Genomic DNA, 14,087 nt, shown 5'->3' with positions numbered 1-14,087 from the left:
ACCAGCTTCTTTTTGTTTAAGTATATTAGTTTATTTTAAGACTGTCAAAAGCGGTTAATTATACTTTGCAATCAAACAAGAAGTGACATAATATAACAAATTACCCGATCTGCTAATCCCCCAGGAACAATTGTTCTTACAACTACTCCACTCGACTTTCCTCCTACAATTCCAAAGCCTAATCCTGAACCATCGTTAATCAGCTCAACGTCTTCGACGTGGCCCCAGTGAATCTGCAATTAATAAAAACAGGAGATTTTAATTTGGACCATCGTTAACGTTTCTCGCTTTCACGTGCAGCGGGGAGGAGGAGGAGGAGAATTAATCAGAGCAGTTTTCTGTCTCCACCCCACATGCTGGAGGATCTGTGGGATTCTGTTCACTCAGCTCCATTTCCTCATAAACACGCAGTGGGATTTCTCATCTGTTTTTAAACACTCATTTCTGTCCTCCACTCTCAGGGTAACAGGATACCAGGAAAAAGCTTGACTAAGAAAAAGCAATTTTAAGGTTTTCCTGCCAAAATGAAAAGCATCCTTTTAGTTTTTCATAAATCCAGAGTACTGCAAACAAGAGGGAAAAACAGAGGCAAGGAGCTTGCACTGGCCCAGTTTTCACTCAGCCTTGCCCAAATTCTCATTTCTGTTATTTCACTTACACACTCTGAACACCCCCATTCAGCACTGAATTAATAGCACAGCACAATATTCTGCCATACTGGATTGGAAGCAAATTTCTAAGCTACACTCTACCATGACCTTATGTTCTACAAGACAATCTGAAAATAACAAAGCTGTTAAGCAACCCAAACCCAGCCAATGTTTCTGTCAGATTAATATCTCATACAGGCCCAAATGGAGCAAAGTAGGCAGATTTAAGTCTTCTGCGAATAAAGGATTTATTAGCATACTGAAAATCTTTGCCAAAGCCAGTTAAATATCATAAAAGAAGTTTAAAGACCCCCTGCAGAGATATATATTTGTATTTTATTTTGTTAGTCTGTTCGGTGCAGATCTTTCAATGAAAAAGCAGTTAAAATTTAATTCTTTAAAATTTTCAGTGCAATAAACAATATTGATTATCCACTAAAACCTTCAGATTTCACTACCTCTATAATAATCATGAGGGAAATAATTGCTAAGAATAAGGAAAAACACTGCTTTTACCCAGATTTTCATCAAAATCTACTAACACAATAAATTCAGATTCCAATATTGCGATCCCTGGATTTAGGTGTGCAGTTTGTCCGAATTCAGGGAAGCCACCTGGACCATATGGGTGGAACACAGATGGAAGTTCAGCCCTGGTTTATTACATGTCCCAGTGACAAGCTCTCCTTTGTCACAAAAACAAAAGGCTTCCCAATCACTGAAATTTGCAGATGAGGAAAAACAAAACCAAACCCCAAAAAAACCCAAGCTGATAAATAAACAGGGATTGAGGGGTTCTTTGGCAGATAAATTGTGTTTGTTTTTTAAAACAAAGACAAGGCTTTTTTGGTGTGAGCAGTGCCAGCTTAAATTGGTTGGGCTGTTCCAAGCAGTGCTCATGGCAGGTTATGTTTACTCTCTTTTAAGAGGTAATCAGAGCATCTTTAATTGCTGAGCACAAGTAGGTTTCAACTGGGTATTCTCATAAAATGCTTCAATCAGCCTGTGCTGAACAGACCCCGCTGATAAGAATATGGTGATCCACTAAAGCTTCTGCTATCCCATAAAAACCCAGGATCTGTTTTATAACAACTCCACCGTGCAGCTTTGCAATGGAAGCTCTGTGCTTACTGCACGGTGAGTCTAAATGAAATGTCATCACACATAAAATCTGATTAAAGGAAAAAAATCCTTCTATGTAAAACTTGCTAACACAAACCCCTTCAGAGCCACGGGGATAAAAAAAAAATTAAAAAAATTAAAATTCAGCCCAGCTCGAAATCTGATTTGGACGGTATTACAAGAACTCACAGTCTCAGGTGGATTTACATCACTGAACAAGGCAGTTCTGCTGTTCCCTTGAAGTGGCTCCCGAGCCACCACCAGATGCAGGGATCCTGTGGATTGCTGGAGGAGGGCAATGGCGTGCTGATGGGAAATGTTCTGATCCAATGGCGTGCAATTAATGGCCAGTATGTGGTCATTTTCCCTCAGTCTTTGATCCCTTAACAAAACATTGAAAGCAATTTTTTAATGCAGCACAGTGACTTCACGTCAGGCTCCTGTAACTGAAATGTGAATAGGCAAAACATGCAGTCCTGCAAGGTTAAATGTTTATATGCTTTAAAAATCTGCTTATTAGGGTGCCTTCACCAGCTTACACACTCCATTCCACCCACATTGTTCCAAACTGCCCAGCCACATTTTGCTCCAGCTTTGCCATGGTACAGAAATTTGCTCACTTCTTTACTCTGCTTCTGTGCAAAACTTAATTGCAATTCCCTTATACTTTCTTGATGATATTGAACTACAAAGCAGAAAAAAGTATTTTTGTAGTTACACAATAAAGTAGGAACTATTCTTCATTATGTTCAGCACTACATAATGCCATCTCTAGGAACCCACAGCTCAGGCTTTGATGCTGTTTTGTATCACTATTTATTCTAAAGATTGATGTGCTGCATATTTGTATTTTACTTAAAATTTATAGTATCAAGCTTCAGACGTGAAACTTTCTTGGAGCAACACGCAGTTCAGTTGCTACCTTGAGATAATATAAATTTCACAGTTAATTCACCCCAGTGATGAATTTAGATTTGTGACAAGAGAGAAACCATCACTCATCTCCTTTGTTAAATATTCATTCTGAGCACGAGACCAAACTGTTACATAGACAGACACTGCCTTCAAAGCTCTGTAGGAATCCAAAAAAGTCTCCAGGAGATCTTGTCTCAGAAGCAAAATGGGAAGCATGCTGGGGAAATTTATAAACTCCCAAACAATGTAACTGCACATCTTAACTAAGGCATTTGAAACTTCCTTTTTGTCGTGCCATGTTTAAGATGTTTCCCAGAAATCACTTTCTTCGAGCACTAACCATATTTCAGATTCTCTCATCAAAGAAAGTGAGCAGCAGGTCATCAAATCCTAAAGTGAGATATTCACCCTCCTCTGACATCCGGATCAGTCCATCTGTCTCCACTTTGAAAGAGCCTTAATATGCTTTTCTTTAAGTGTTCTCTGGTGTGTTCTCTGCGGGCCCATCGCCATTATCATTCCAACCTCTCCCCACTCTTTTTGTCATCCTGTGTTGGCACTTCCTGACATGTGTTATTTAAAAAGTGACACCAATGACTTGAAATCTAGACACATTTTTCTTGAGACATAATTCCAAGCACTGCGTTTGTCTCATGCCAACTCTTGCGGTTTTACAATTGCGTTTTATTTTTAAAGGATTGCTCTGTCTTTTGTTGTTGGGTGAAAACCCACAGACAATACAGGAAGAAACTGCCTGAAGCCTCGATTCTATGATGACATCTGTGCAGGGATCTGTTGGGAGGAGTGGATCTAAATTTACACAGGAAACAAACAGTAAAACCAACTAAAAATAGGGCATTGTCAGAGGCACGTTAATAAAGGGGGGAAAAAAAAATCTTTCAGGGACACAAGGCATAAAAATTAAAAAGGAGTCTAATTTTTATTTTCTTTGTATTCTTTTCTGAGTTTTCTTTTGGTTTTTTAATCAGGACTCAAGATTCTCCAAAGTGAGTCATAATTTCTGTAAATTCCATTTATGAATGGCTTGGAAATTTAAAACTCATCTGAAAACTTGATCCTCAAAACATGAGTCCCTTTCAGCTGAAAAGCCAGAATTCAAGATACCACCACCAAAATATCCCACCAGATAACCCAGACAAACATGTTATTCTGATTGAGTTTTCAACGTGAAGGTCATGACTTTTCCCTCCATGGAAAATACAATTTTCCAACACAATTATGAAGATCTCACCTGTCAGCTATGCTTCCTGGCTGGACTTCCTTGACAAAGATACCAACTTCTCCCAGGCTGGGATTTTTAAGGGCAACCACACTGAATCCAAGCCCTCCAACAGAAGGTTTATCAATCGTTATTGATTCTATTTGTCTTCCCTAATAAAACAGAAGATAAAATGATTTACTAATTTTCAGTGCAAATGAATGAGCTAGTTGAAAATTTATGAACACTGGGAGAATTATTCCCCTCCTAAGACTAAACAAAGGCAAAATACTGAATATGTTATTTCTATAAAAGCTCCTCCATTTATTATTTTTAATATGGCAATGTATTGGATATGCAAGCACTCTGAGGTTCTGAAACCTCAGGGAATTTAAGAGCTGCTTTCACACTTCATTCACATTATGAGATGAATTCCAAACTGGATGAAAACTATGAACGAAGTGCTGTCTAGAGCAATATATTTGGGATTTCTGGAAATGCTGTATAGCTAAACTAAATTACTTGTCTTTTGGCTCCCCTTGCTTTTAATGCTGATTTTTAGGTGTGCATTCAAAAAGCTGCAGCTTTTAAATAAAGAAATTAATTTCCTCCCCCTCCCTGCAGCTTCACACTTAATGCTAAAAAAGTTTGCTTTTGCAACTGCCTGTTTTTCAGTTCTAATACAAAGTTGCTGGGGTTGTTTACTGGGAAATATTGCTGGGAGAATGCACTGCTATCACAGCTCTTTTATTCCAAATAAGGTGCAGCCTTTACTGCTAAATCTTATCTCTGATGAGTTAATGACACACTAATGAGAAGAGTAATGCTCAAAATATTACAGCTACATTAAGGTAGTCAATTAGCAACAGTTACTTAATACAGAAAGGCATGACTAAGCAATTAAATTAATGGTTCAAAATAACACAGAACAATACATTTGTGGTATAAATGCCAATCCCACATGGGTGGATGTCTGCACCTGTACAAATTCTTAGGGAATTTGGTACATCTGCATCTGCCTGGCAAAGTTAAGACCTACTAAATAAAGAGTTAAATAAAATATTACATGCTAGCTTTTTTAATCCTTTGCACTGTTCATAAAGCTGGTACATTTCCAATTTAAAATGTACTTGATAAACAAGTGCCTCCATCAAAACAACTTTCTGCTGAAAATGTCCATTTTCAATTAAGTGTCATCAAATACCAAAAATGTTTTCTGGCAGCTGAAACTTCCTTACTACGTTGGTGTGTTTGGTAGAAAGTAAAACAGAAAATTGGCAATGGAAGTTAAAAAAACAAAACAAGCCACCAAGCCACTTCCTATTGCTGACATTATCTTCCAGAGGGAAAAGTTCTCCACACCTCTACTCTCTCCTGGTCAGGAGGCACCACGCTTCCAGACACACAACAAAAAAAGCAGTGTGAAATGCTCCAAAATGAAAAAAAAAGTTTGGTTCACTAAACCTTAGAGCCTTACCTTTGCCATTTGCTGGATGATCATGTTAAATTCATTAACTGCCAGGTTTGGAGTGAAGGCTGATGCTCTGGGTGCAGGTGAAGTGCAAGGTGTCCCAGCAGTGACTGATTTGTCAGCAAACACCAACAGCCCCCTCTTGGTAAAATCAAAATCCACCGAGCGGTCGGGAGGCATGTAATTGAGCTGTTGAAAATGAGCAGAGGTGTGGAAAAGCCATTGAAAACAAAAGAAGGGTTTTCCACAAACACCATTTTATGTGCAGGCCGCCCAAGGAGCAAAACAACCCTGTGCTCATATATTCCCATTCACACAAATATACTCACCTGTATAAATCAGGCAGTGTTAATACATAATCTATAACCAAGCTACCATATCAAATTTAGATGTTTTTCAGGAGTTCCCTTTTTTTCAGGAGTTTCAGCTGTGTTTCTACTCCACTCATTTTTCTCTGTTTCTTTCATGCTTCTCCCCTGCCTGTGCCCCTTGCACTCTTTTCACCCTGGTATTCCAGAAACAACACATGCAAAAGCACCAAACACTAAAGAGGCTCTCAAGCACTGCTGCAACTGTTAGGGAAACCTGTATAAAATTTTTGGCACAAAAATTCAAGTATTTTGAGTCATTCAGGAGCCTGAGGCCTGGTTTGTATTATCCCCTCCCCAAGGAGAGCCGAGGGTACAAACTACCACTGAACATGTTATCGCTGCTGGAACTTGCACTTCTAGTCCTCACTGATAATGAAGAAATGAAAAATATTCCCACTGTGACAAAATAAACTGGAAAATCCCATCCTGAATGAAGCAGCTCATGCTTAAATAGAATTTCAAGAAGGCCCAAATTTTCTAGATACGAGAATCCTGAACATTCCAAATACAAACCCCACTATGTCACAGCCACTTCTTAGATACATCTATTTGCACTTTCATATATTTGTTTAACAGCCTGCAGACGTGCATCCAGGCCTTGGAAGGAAGGGATGCAGCACTTCTGGGAACTTGGGAAGGATGGATAATGACTGGTGGCACAGCCACCACTAGGCCAGGCAGGCAGGAACACCTGCAATACACCTGGCAAGGGACAGCCTTGTCCCCCTGACACCCACCCTGCTGGTCACCCCCTGGTTTTGAGTTTGCTGATGGTTTTAACTTAGCTGCAGGGTGAGACCTGTCCATGCCCATGTGCACAAAATCAAGTGTCACCTGGCTTTACAAACCAAACCACGGGAGTTCCAACCTCTGCTGAAGCCAAGTCATTGTAAAACTCGCTTGGGTACAGCTGCATCAGAGCTTGGCAAATCTTCAGGCTGGGTTTTCTACACTTTACTTGCCAAAGCAGGTTAAGCATTCTTGTAAAAATTAGCAGGAACTAAGTGATGCTGCCTTTTAGGGAGGAAAAAATGCTGCCAGTGGGCTGATAAACAGCACTTAGCTCCAGTGAAAAACAAAGGATCCCAGTTCCAACACTGCTCAGGACTCCAAACACTGGAGCTGATGTCTTTTGCAGATGTTTTTTTCCAACATAACCCCGCCTGTCCTGCATCCCTGTCAAAGCACGCTGCCCCATGACCTCCTGGTTGCAAAACCACTTCTCATTTCAGCAGTGACTCTGCAGACACCAGCTCCACAGAAGAAAAAAAAGGCCCAACACTCACTAGCAGCAGGTTACAGCCTATTAATGAGAGCACCCTCGTTAACACACGCCTACACACGCTGATCCAAGCTCCACTGGCCCAGAGTCACCATCACACCCACAGCAGGGACTTCACACTCACTTGCTCCTTCAGCTGCTTGATGGATTGCTGGAGAGTCAGGATCTGGTTGAACAGGGGGCTCCTGAGGGTGTTCCTTAGGACAGCCAGGTTTTCCTGGTGCTGGGAATCCCTTTTCTCCTGCAGCTTCGCCTGCAGCCGGTCCAGGATCTGCAGCACCTGCTGCTTATCTGCACCACAGACCAGGCCAGGTTAGGGATGGAGCTGCTTGGCTCAGTGCTCAGCAAAAAGAATCATTTTCAGACCACTTACCTGCTGCTGGATTTTCTGGCATGTTGAGGGGTGGTTTTGGAATTGATCGGAATAACCTAGCTGAGATTTAAAAAAAAAAAAAATCAAATTAATTAATGATAGATCGAAACAGATCAGTAACACTTGATAAATGCAATAATACCATGCTAACTACAAGAAGTTTAATTAAAAACTACAAGAAATTTAATAAAAAATACTACTACCCCTGTTGTTTACCCAAAGTATTTAACAAAGCTCTCAACATAGCCTCAGCACATCCAAAAATTTTTCCTTCTTCCACGTGTTTTTCCTTTCACACACAGGAAGGAATATGAACAACTCTTCCAAACATAAATAAAAATGCAGGTTATGAAAAAAAAAACAAACCTGAAAAGGAAAAACTGAGACAGACATGTTCAACCAAATTATTTTAAATATCGACATTAAAGTTGTGATCTTCACAGCTATACACAGAGCTAAAATCTACCTATTATTTAGAAGATATTTTCCACCTGATCATTTGTAGACAGTATTCTTCAGATCATTTGTAGACAGTACTGCAACATTCTGGATGGCAATATAGGTGAAACTTTGTGTTTCCCCATAAAACACTGAAGTTCACTCATGGGACAGCACGGAATTAAAGCCCAAAATCTGGCATATTAATCCCTGTTCCAACACATTCTTGAGGAAGATCTGTTCTAATCACAGCCTGATTTACAACAGGTGAAGGAAGCCTGTTCTCCTACAGGTGTTTGCCTTCCTCTTTTCTACATACACGAACAGCAAAATATCCTTTATTAAGCTTTTAAGGAACAGAATTTCCTTTATCAAGCTCCTCCACAGTGCCAAACAGAACAGGTCTCCAACAGGGGCTGAGGCCTAGATGGCAGTATAAAAACAACAGACTTGCAATTAGCAGAGATGATAAATTTGTACCCTTGCTTGCATGTTATTAAGTTGATGTGGAGCCTGTCATTCTGAAATCTATCAAGGCAGCTCTACCAAACAAGTTTCCTTCACTTAGTACAAGCTCCTCTGAAAAAATGCAGCCATTTAACAGCACAATTTACATAATTTTAATTCTATCCAGTATATAAGTGTGTAATTTCAGAATAATGCATTTGGAATTATTTTGGAACAAGACTAGCCATATCCCTCTCTCTGTATAAAAGCTTTTTATTTATTTTCTAGTGTTGCAGTTCAAGAGGAGCAAGGGTCACGTGGTGAACGTGACACCAGGGTCAGCACATTCCAGGGGCTCTCTCCCAGCAGGACCTCTGACCCTTTCAGCCCTGCCTCTGATGCTCTCTCTGCTCACACTGAAAACATCTGGAGCTCTGGGAGGACACTGCTATATTTACCAAAATATGAATTATGCAGGTGAGCAGCATTCCTTCTCCTGCAGAGTCAGGTTAAGTTGATTTACCTAATTGGAAAAAAGAAGTGGATGGAGGCGTGTCACAAACCACAATTTCAGATTTATGCACCCTTTCCTGTGCACATGCCAGCAGCTCTGGCTCCTGCAGGAATTCCTGCAGAGCTCGGTGCCTTTGTGTGGTTTCCACCTAGGGCCAGGCAGAATGAGTCTCTTTGCAAGACTCCTAACAGATTTAGGAGGTCATTTTAAATCAAACTCGTAGCAAGAGTTGAAACAGCAGAGCCATACAACCCCCTGAAAGATTTTCAGGAATGCATCTGCACTTTTGGAAGTGCTGCGGCTTTATTTTCTTTTCCATTCGAAGTAAAACACTTCTAAGAGCCTTTGATTCTGTGCTGAGAGCTGATTCTGAAGAGCAGATGAAAACACCATTTCCTTACACACTCCTGAGTCTTCATCAAACCCAGAAGACAAAACTTAACCTCCTCAACTGAAAATACAGCATGAACCTTAACAAATCAGGACAAAGAATATGGAAATTTGTTCTTTCTTCTCTGTTTAACTTCCCTCCATTCACTTTCCTCCTCTGTTTTTCTACCCCTCATCACCAGTTAAAAGAGGAAAGCGAGCAAACCAAAAGGAGAAAGGCATGGAAAATAACTCCTGTGAGGAAAAGTGGCTTGAAACACCTTTAAACCAGCAGTGGGGAGAGGAAGAGATTAAACCCAGAGAAGAAATCCAGCATGGCAGGAAATAACAACAACCTGACAGCACCGTGCCCACCCAAGAGCCAAAGCCAAGAGGCTGGTCCAGCTCCCCAGCCCACTTTTGTGCATTTATTCTTCCCTTTCCATTCTCCATCTGATCCCACAGTGAGCTGGAACAGGCAGGTAAACACTCAGAAAGAATCCTTCACGTTTGGGTGGGGTGAGCTTTGTGCCCAGTGAGCACTGGCAGGAGGGGGACAAGAGGGGACAGGGTGACATGTCCACACCTCACAGCAGCACCAAACTGCACCACCAGCAACATCCATCCCCAGCCCAAAACAGCCTCCCAGTGCTGAGCTAACCACCCACAAAATTCATCTTTTTTCCTTTGCTGGGGGTGTAATAATAGCAATTATCCAATGGGGAATGACCTGAGAAAACTGGAGATTTACATTTAAGGAGAAGAATTATAGGTACGAGATCTTGGCTCCATCAAGGTAGAAGTTCCCTGGAAAAGGAGGTACAAAACAGGAGAAAAAAAAAAATATTAAAGAAAGTTTCAGCTTCTTGCTCGAGCTGCTCCAAGTGTCCCTAAGAGCCACTTCTGCCACTGGATGCCCAAGTGGATCTCAGGTGATATAACTGAATAACAGTTCAAGATTACACAGCACTTTGGGGTTCCTCGTGATCAGAGCTAGCCTCCAGACAGCTTGCAATGCTTTTTAGTGATTTTTTTTTTTTTTTTTTGTGTACAATATGTTAAAACCACGCTCAGTATTTCTTTATTCTCCTTTCTTCCATAAGAGAGTGGGGAGGAAAAATTAAAGCAAACAGAACAGCTCCTTCTGGTGTGATGGGATCCCTGAAAATACAAACTAATTTAGAGTTTTCAAGTCATGGATAATTGAGGACTGGTCTCTAAGACCTGCTTTTGGGCACCAGAGAAACTCACAACTCCAGGTATTATTGATCTCTATGTTTAAGAGCCCAAACAATTTATCATTAAACGCTTTCCAAACGCACTCTAAGTTCAGGCAGAGTGTCAGCATCAGTTGATATATTAGAAAGTCCATTCCTAGGCATTAATTATGAAGGATGATCCAAAACACTTTGGTTTGTCCTGTTAAAATCAGTTAGTGCACTCCACATCCCAGCTCCAGTCTCCAGCTCCTATGGAAACCTCAGTTCAACATTTATGTCACAACTTCCAACATAACCATAAAATCATCGAGGAAATGATGAATTTCAGGAGGTTGAGTGCTTTGTAACCCCAGGACAGCATCCAACTGGGGTTCCACTGTCTTCACTTCTGAGAGCTGAACCCAACACATCCGAGGGAGTGGGAAAGCTTCAGAAGGTTTTGTATGAAATCCCAAGACTTGGATCTTCTTCAAAAGCAGCACAAGGAAAAAGGAATTCCCCCATGCTGGTGCCAGCAGAGGGTCATCAGAAGAGCTGAAAGATTTAAGTCTTCCATTGCCATCACCCCCCTGCCACTTGCACGGAGACGCTCAGCCCTGGCACATCCCAGAGCCAGAGGGGAGCACGGCATCCCAACATCCCACCAGCAGCCTTGACAAACAGCTGCCCTCCACTAAGGGCTGCTGGAAGCTGGAAATTGAGGGCTTTGCTGCTGGAGGAGGACACAGTTCAGCCAGCACAGATTCTTCTGCCCCTTTTTCCCCACCCATCCACAGCCACCTCTGCCCCACGTCCTTCAGCCTGGCCTCCCACAACCTGAATCCCTCCAGGAAAAGTCCAGCCTCATGGGATGTTCTCCCCACTCAGCCTGGCTGGAACCTTTGGGGATATTAAAACCCAGAGGTGCCTAACTAACTGCTGCTGTTTCTCAAAGGCTTCTATCACAACCAGCCCCAGCAGCCAAAGGGCTCATCCCGATCCAAAGTCACCTTTCTGCACTAATGCAGTTGGAATTTTTCCTGGCCCTGTTATCATGAGTGACTAATACAGTGCATATCGTCCTCCTCATCACAGAGACCTCTGACTTGGAAAATTTCAGTTTAAAGGTTGATAAAAGCAAAAGCAAGGGAAACCAGCATTTGTTAGTGTGATCTTAATCCTAAATTGTCCTAACATGCCATGAGCTGAACTTCAGATAGCCAAAATTTTATAGTTTACATGCCATCAAGTGACTCCATACTGTGAAAAAACACTATTCTAACATGTGTTTTGCTCAGTTTTACTGTAATGTACAGAAAAAAAATCTACTTATACTGTAGAGAAAAAAATTCAGTCAGACCAAGCACAGCACATACACACCTTTCCTCTGAAACCATCTGAACGCTGTGCAGGATTTACAAAAATGCTGTTGAGCACACACTGAGTGCTCCAGGCATTTGACAGAAGGAAAAAAATTGAACACTTCTGTGAGTGTGAGTACCTGAACGCTCCTACACCACACATCTCCAAGGTGCAGTGGGTCACAGCTAAATATTGTTGAAAATAAAGAAAATACTTCATGGGCAGGCTGAGTTTTACACATGACTAGTGACTACAGGAGGAGGAAAGTGAAGAAAACACAGCACTCTGCACCTGTGATTACCAGTCTTGGTGCAGATCAAGAGGAGCCTCATTCACTCTCCAGGCATGGTAACTTTAGCAAGCAGAACCTGAATTCCTGTGGACTTCAGCCTCCGGGGAAGCGCCGGTGTGGGTTCTCTGCTGTCTGACAGAAGTTGGAGCTCATGCCAAAGCTGCTCTCCACCAGGCAAAAACATGGTCTCAGAAACCTGTTCTCATGGAAAACTCGTTCCCAGGACCTAAATATTGTCATTCTCAGTAAATCTTAGGCACTTTGATGACAACTAACAAATCGCTTCGCGGGGAACAGAGCTGTTAGACCTGGAACCATGCTGAACTTTCAAGGGTCACAAATCAAAAAGGAATGCGGAAGAACTGTGTTCCATTAACCACCCGTAAACAAAGTAAAAACCTGCTCTGCTAAGAATCCCTGGGCTGACAGGCACTGGATGGGAAGTGTTGCAACAGGTGTGTTACTTCCCTCCTCTCCTCCCCTGAGCCAGCCTCTCCGAGCAATGGGAACACAACAACACAGCACCAGGATGGCTCCAGTGCCATGGAGAGCCCTTGGCTGCCATCAAGGAGTCACACAGCCCTGCCCTGTCAGGCTCTCAGGGACTTGTTGAGGTCCCTGGTGCCAGAGGGGCTTTCACATGGGGAGCTCTGGATGAGTGCACGCCGGTATCCTGGCCATGGCTAGACTGGCCAAGCTGCTGTTCACAGGCCTGGCTCTGGAAGCAGGAGATGGTTGGAAACCCTTTGAGAATTCCAGGATGGGTCACGTTGGAAGGAAACACAGCTGGGTCATCTGGTCAACCCTCCCTGCTCAAGCAGGGCCATCCCTGAGCACAAGGTACAGGATTGGGTCCAAATGGTTCTGGAATGCCCCCAGTGAGGGAAACTCCGCTCTGGACAATCAATTCCAGTGCTCTGCCATCCTCACGGGAAAAAAGCTCATCCTCACATCCAGGAGGAACTTCCTGGGCATCAGCTCCTACCCACCACCTCCTGTACTATTGCTTGGCACCACCAGGCAGAGCCCAGCTCCATCCTCTTGGCAGGCTGGCATACTCGTCTCAGATAAACACAGGTTTTATCCCCGTGTTTCAGGGGATAAAACACACACACACTTCACCCGGTGATCCACATGGCCGTGTCCGAAGGGGAATTCACCCCTGGTCCACGCCGACCGCCCGTGCCCCCCTCCCACCTCACCCCACCCCACCCGTGCCATCCCCGGGCGGCCGCGGTACCTGCGGGCGGGGCGCGGGGAGCTCGGGGTGCGGGGAGCTCGGGGTGCCGGGATGGCCGGCGGCGCTCACCTGGGCGGAAGCGGGAAGCGAGGGGCGATCCCGGCTCACCTGCGGCGCAGGAAGCCGGGGCGGCGCGGCAGGAGAGCCGCCTCCCGAGGGACGGCCGGGGCCCGGCCCCTCCCGGCCCCGCGCTCCGCCGGGACACGGGCTCCGGCCGCCGCGGGAAGTGCAGCGCTTGCGGTTCAGAGCCGAAATTTACTTTTTAGTCTATTTCCAGGTGAGCCTGACCCGCCGTGGCTTGGATCTACCGTGTGGCCTCCCCAGTGAAGGCGAACCGCGTGTGTAAATATTGTAGAAAGGCTTATTTTTCACTTATTTGCAGCACATCGGTGTCCAGACTCAATGATAGTCTGTGATTCTGTGTTTTGAACTCCCTACAGAGAGGCACGTACAGCCGGCATGGTGTGAGGGCTCTGTTCCCTTTGGACACAGGGGTGTAGATTCGGGTGAACCTAATATAGGTAAAATAATATTTTTGTAATAATATGCTGTGCTCAGTCCCAGCAGCGCAGCCCCCACTACTTCACAGAAGGGAATGGGAAAAAAACATAGGAAAACCCGGATGGAGTAAAGGGATTGCAAGACTTCTCCCACAGCACCCCAAAATACACAACGTCACTGTGGCTTCCAAGACACAGAACTGTTGTCCAGGATGGCAATAGAAACAAAATTCTCCTCCTGCTAGTCACAAAATAGTGAGCAAGCACCATTTTAGTTGAAATTAATTGTGTGAACTGTGTGTGCTTTCTGAAACCTGTACATT

General features: G+C 43.4%; 1 protein-coding gene across 1 annotated transcript in view; it reads right to left on the bottom strand.

The window, feature by feature from the left end:
* The window catches only part of PATJ (PATJ crumbs cell polarity complex component), a 143,433-nt gene extending 130,060 nt beyond the window's left edge, over positions 1-13,373 (bottom strand). The window contains exons 1-7 of the mRNA XM_077182599.1: positions 13,265-13,373; positions 7,404-7,463; positions 7,155-7,321; positions 5,384-5,566; positions 3,940-4,079; positions 1,962-2,154; positions 105-233 (exon numbers count right to left, since the gene is read on the bottom strand). Coding sequence (XP_077038714.1) covers positions 105-233; positions 1,962-2,154; positions 3,940-4,079; positions 5,384-5,566; positions 7,155-7,321; positions 7,404-7,425 — 834 coding nt within the window. The 5' untranslated portion in view covers positions 7,426-7,463; positions 13,265-13,373. The remainder of the gene's footprint in view (positions 1-104; positions 234-1,961; positions 2,155-3,939; positions 4,080-5,383; positions 5,567-7,154; positions 7,322-7,403; positions 7,464-13,264) is intronic.
* Between the last annotated feature and the right edge of the window lie 714 nt (positions 13,374-14,087).

The sequence above is a fragment of the Agelaius phoeniceus genome, chromosome 8 (genome assembly GCF_051311805.1).
Source record: "Agelaius phoeniceus isolate bAgePho1 chromosome 8, bAgePho1.hap1, whole genome shotgun sequence".
Classification (NCBI taxonomy): domain Eukaryota; kingdom Metazoa; phylum Chordata; class Aves; order Passeriformes; family Icteridae; genus Agelaius; species Agelaius phoeniceus.
This window is presented reverse-complemented; position numbering and strand designations above follow the sequence as displayed.